At 57.3% G+C, this 5,034-nt stretch overlaps 1 protein-coding gene across 1 annotated transcript; it reads left to right on the top strand.

Moving 5' to 3' along the window:
- The first annotated feature begins 430 nt into the window (after positions 1–430).
- On the top strand, positions 431–2,564 carry LOC100017113 (diphosphoinositol polyphosphate phosphohydrolase 3-alpha-like). Its single transcript, XM_056809473.1, has one exon. The coding sequence runs from the start codon at positions 431–433 to the stop codon at positions 986–988; it is 558 nt and encodes a 185-aa protein (XP_056665451.1). The 3' UTR covers positions 989–2,564.
- Positions 2,565–5,034: the final 2,470 nt, after the last annotated feature.

Here is a 5,034-nt window from a genome sequence, read left to right as displayed (position 1 = left end):
GGCAAGAGAGATCGCGAAGGCGGCTGCGGCGGCGGCGGCGAGAGCGGCGGCGGCGGCGGCGGCGGCCAGAGCGGCGGCGGCGGCGGCGAGAGCGGCGGCGGCGAGACGATCCAGGCGTAGCAGTATCCCGGGCGGTTCCGAGGGAGGCGGAGGCGGAGGCAGCTCAGAGCCCGCGCCAGCCGCATCCCACTCCAGCCAGGCGGCGGCAGCGGCGACTGTGGCGGCCCAAGTCCCAGAGGCTGCAGCATCAGCACCCGACGCCGAGGCGGCGGGAGGCACCGAGTACCCGAGCACACGCAGCAGCGCCAGCGGCCAGCGGCCAGCGGCGGCAGCAGCGACCAGCAGCGGCCTCACCATCAGCGACTCAAGCCCTCGCCCCGGGTGCAGCCCCCCCTTCGGCGCTGAGGAGGGAAGAACGAGTTCAGGCAGGATGAAGCTGAAGCCCGACCAGACCCGAACCTACGATCTGGAAGGCTTCAAGCAGCGGGCGGCGTGCCTGTGCTTCCGCGGCGAGCAGGAGGATGAGGTGCTCCTGGTGAGCAGCAGCGGGCACCCTGATCAGTGGATCGTGCCCGGCGGGGGCATGGAGCCGGAGGAGGAGCCGGGCGCGGCGGCCGTCCGCGAGGTCTACGAGGAGGCCGGGGTCCGAGGCAAGCTGGGCCGCCTGCTGGGCCTGTTCGAGAACCTGGAGCGCAAGCACCGCACCCACGTCTACGTGCTCGCAGTCACCGAAATCCTGGAGGACTGGGAAGATTCGGTGAACATCGGTCGCAAGCGCCAGTGGTTCAAGGTAGAGGATGCCATCAAGGTGCTGCAGGGCCACAAGCCCGTGCAGGCCGAGTACCTGGAGAAGTGGAAGTCTGCCGGCTCCCCGAGCGGCAGCAATCCCGCCGTCCGGGGGCCGCCGGCAGCCACCGGCTCTGACGGCCCCGACGGCGATAGCGCGGGGCAACCCGCGGCCGAGCCCGCCTCAGGCTCCGGCAGATAAAAAGTGGCCAAGGGGTTCCCGAAAAGAAGTGGGGAGAGCACGAGGGTGGGGGTGGGGGCGGGGGTGGGGGTGGGGTGGGATGGAAGCTGCCGCCCGGCGGCGGCGGGGTGGGGGGTGGGGGAGTGGGGGGGTGTTTGGTTTGCGTTCACCTGCTAGCGTCTGGAAACTCGATGGCAACCCTTCGCGTTGTGTATTCCCTTTGCCCGCTTTGCGGATGCTTTGAAATATTGCCCTTGGTCTGTACCAGTGTAAAATACTTCATTCAGTAAAACCAAAGCCGTAAGGGATTTTTCAAAAGATGCCTTAACTGCGTGCCTACCCTGCCCCTCCCACCCTTCGCCCCCAACTCCACTACCCCCCTCCCTTCTCCTCGTCCTCTTCTCCCCCCCACCCGGCCCCCATCCTCATTCATTCCTCCTCAGATTAGTCTTCACCTTCTTCCTCTTTTCCATATTCTAATGGTCTAATCTCGGTCAGTTTCCCATACCAGCCTGGTTTAAATGTGCTTTTCTGGTGGGTATTGATTGTATGCTTTCTGGAGGAAATCGGGGAGAGAATGGCTCGAATATTGGGTACTTGGCTCGATCCCTCTTCATCCTAATGTGGCCCACTGGAAGCAGCAAGCTTTCTAGAATGCAGATTTCCATGGTTTAGAAATGAAAAAAGAAAAGGTAAAACAGCATGACTCGGTTTCCAACAAGTCCTAGCCCTCCTTACAACTTCCTAAAAGAATTCCAGGGAATCCACAAAATTTCTCTGTCGTGCAACGGTATTGGTTATGGGAAATGCACAGGTGTGGCATTCCCCCCCTTCCCCAAGATTTGCAGTTCTCGAGAGTATTTGGGTCTAAATTCTTGGTGCCCCCCCCCCGAAAAAAAGCGTCTGGTCACTGTTTGTGTTATTCTGCCGTATATTGCTTGAATTGTTTTGACAAAATGTGTATTGAAGTTTTTGTTCTGAAAATGATACTGAGGTCTGGCTGGTCCCCCGAACCCCCTTTTCCCTTTTTCTTATTTTCTCCCCTGCCTCCAGGTTGCCAACAGAGGTTGTATTTTGTATGTCCAGGTTTACTTACTGGGTGGTGGCATGTGGTGGGGGGGAGGGGGTGCCTGTATTGTTTTGGAACCTTTGAACTGTGTGTACTTCTCCAAGCGTTTCCCGAAATTTGGAAGACTTTCTTTTGGACTGTGGGTGGCACCCACCGAAAATTGTGGACGGGACACTCGTTCATACCCCGAACTTTGAGACTTTAATTTGGCGACAAGTTCTTCACATGATTAATTGACTTTCCTTGAAAAACATTGCAAATTTTGGACTCCCTTCTGCCACAAGTAGCTCTTCTGGAACTCTTTGTCCTTGACCAGAGCAGAATCGAAGTTGGACCTTTTCCCATTTCGAAGAAGAAAAAGAAGTTGAAGATCATTCTGTAGACACCTTTAACCGGTTTGCAAATATCCGATTGACAGTGTAAAATGGCAATTCCGTGTATGTACCCCGACCGTTTTGTTACTCACTTATCTGACTTTTCAAACACCATTGTGTAAAATGCTGATCGAAATTAAAAGTTGTGCTGTTCGCTTTGCTCGTGTTATTTCCTTGCGCCACGAGGGGGGAGGGGACCAATGGGGGAGCCCCCGACTTCATTCCAGCCCCTCCCCCCGGGGAGAGACCTCCACACCCAGGCAGGGTCCCCGCTTATGTAAGCTCCCTGCACAGGAAATCTTTTAGGGCCCCTCAATTCTCTTTGCCACTCCAGGAATTGTCAGGAACTCCAGATTGCCCGGTTTCTTTGCCAAAGTTTCTTTGAACAACCCAAAGAAACTGGCTTCTGGTTTGGGGGCTCCACCTGCAATGTGGGGACGCCCTCTGACGGGCAGGCGCTGCCAGAGGTGGCTCAGGGATTTCACTCTGGGGGTGGGTGGGTGCAGCAGTTATTTGGGGGTAGAGGGGTGTCACTGAGGACTAGGAGATACCAGACAGGTGGCGCTTCCTAACCCCAAAGGCCAACTCTAGCCACGGTGCAAGGCTGCTTCTCATGCACTTGCTCACTGCAAACACAGCAACATGCAGTCTTGAAAGCAGCCAACACACTTTTAGTCAGAAAGAGTCGCCCCCTGCGGTGCCAAGAATCCGCATTCTCCAATACATAGAACTGGTTCTCCCCGCCAGGCACAGGATTCCCCCCGCCCGCCTCCTGGCTGGGGACCCCCAAAAGAGGTCGGCCTAGAAATGGAAAGTGCCTGCCTGGGTGAGGCAGGTTTCCTAGATGCATTTGAGGTAGCCCCTAGCGGGGCGCTTGCTTTGCACACAAAGGCCGACGGCTCCTTCCCTCAGGCCACATGGACGCCGGCGGCTTCTAGGGAATTAGTGCCGGCCACACTTCTCCCTTAAAGGCAAACTTCCCAGCATCGTTAGGTGGGGAGCCAGGGACCCGCTAGCGCAGGGTTCGGCGCTGCGGCCCCCCTGCCAGGGGGATTTGGGAGTGGGCCGGGGGCCACGCCAGGGAAAGGCAGGAATTCACTGGGGAGGGCAGCCAGCCTGCCCACAAGTCCGAAGGCTGAGGTTTTGCAGCTGGGTCGAGGCTGGGGCGGCCAAGGAGCAGTGCCAGCGGCCCTTCGGACTACCCCAGAGCACGGAGGCTGGGGGGGGGGGGAAGGGCGGTGCTCGGCGGAGTCTACTTAAGGGAGAAAACAAGAGGAAACACAAGTTGGGGAGACTCTGGAAGGGCTTCTTTGAAGGGGGTGAGGGTGGGGGTGGGGGAGATTAGCTGCAAATTGGAGAGAAAAGAGTGCCGTGGAAGGAGACTTTTTTAAAAAGCAAAGCGGCCAGGCTGGTGGGGGGACCTAGTCAGGGTGCAGCCTCACTCCCAGGCGGGAGAAAAAAGAATTGAGGGGGAGACAGACAAATGGGGGCTTCCGGCCATTTGAGGGGCTACCTTGTGAGGGAGGGACTAGATTTGCTGGGTTCGCCCCGCAGCAGAACCAGTTTCCAGGAGGCAGACTCAGCTCATGGGACAGAGATGAGGTGGGGAGCCCCCTTCCCCCTATCTGCTGGCCTGTGGGGGGGGCGGGGAGGGGGCTGTGTCCAAAAGCCAGAAGAGGCACTCCTCAGAAAGGACCACAGGGAGAACGCAGGAGAAAAGCAGTTGGAACTTGGGACGGGAGGGCAGAGAAGGAAGAGTCAGTCCCCCCCCATCCCCTTCCCCCCCCCCCCTAGAAGCACATGGCAGCCGGCAGCCTTTTTCCTCTTCCCGAGTTCTTCACTGGACGTTTCCAAGGGAACACTGACTAGTGTGGCCACCCACCACCTGACGCAGGTCAGGCACTTCTGCAGTACCCTTTAAAGGCTCCTCCTCCACCATGGACTCAAGCTTCCCCAAGGCGAAGGCCGCTAGTAATCCACAGGCACTTTATTAGCGTGTGACCCTAGGTAAGTCACTTAACCTGTGCTTGCCTTAATCCACTGGGGAAGGAAAAGGCAAAGACTATTCTTCCCAAGAATTGAACAATGTTGGCCTGCTAGACGAGTCTGTCTGAACAACACCTCAGCAGTCAGATGAGCTTTTTAAAGGCAGATTTACTTCCAAGGTGGGGGAGCCAGAAGCCATGTGCTGGGCACTAAGGGACTGACAAATCTTTTATTTGCTCCTCCCAACAGTCCTGGGACAGGGCGAGCTCTTCTATTATTATTTTTTTTCTTTATTTCCTTTTACTGTTGAGAAATGGAGGCAGACAGAGGTGAAGTGACTTGCCCGCATCACATAGCTAAGAAGTATCTGAGGTCACATTTGAACTCAGGCCTTCCAGCCCCCCATCCACTGTGCCTGGCTGCCTAGAACAAGAACCAACATGAACCCCCACCCACCTGGGAGCACAATCCCCTCATGCTGTTGGGAGGGGAGTGAGATCAGGTTCCCAGCTTGGCTCAGCTTCTACAGAACGGCAACCCACTGAGGTCCAAGTCCCAGTGTCAGGGCTTCTTCCCTGCGGGAATCCTGCCTCCCAGGCTGACAGGGCTTGAATCCAGCTCCCGTGGACACTCCAGCA

This window comes from Monodelphis domestica, chromosome X (genome assembly GCF_027887165.1).
Source record: "Monodelphis domestica isolate mMonDom1 chromosome X, mMonDom1.pri, whole genome shotgun sequence".
Classification (NCBI taxonomy): Eukaryota; Metazoa; Chordata; class Mammalia; order Didelphimorphia; family Didelphidae; genus Monodelphis; species Monodelphis domestica.
The sequence above is the reverse complement of the archived record's forward strand: the minus strand, read 5'-3'. Positions and strand labels throughout refer to the sequence as shown.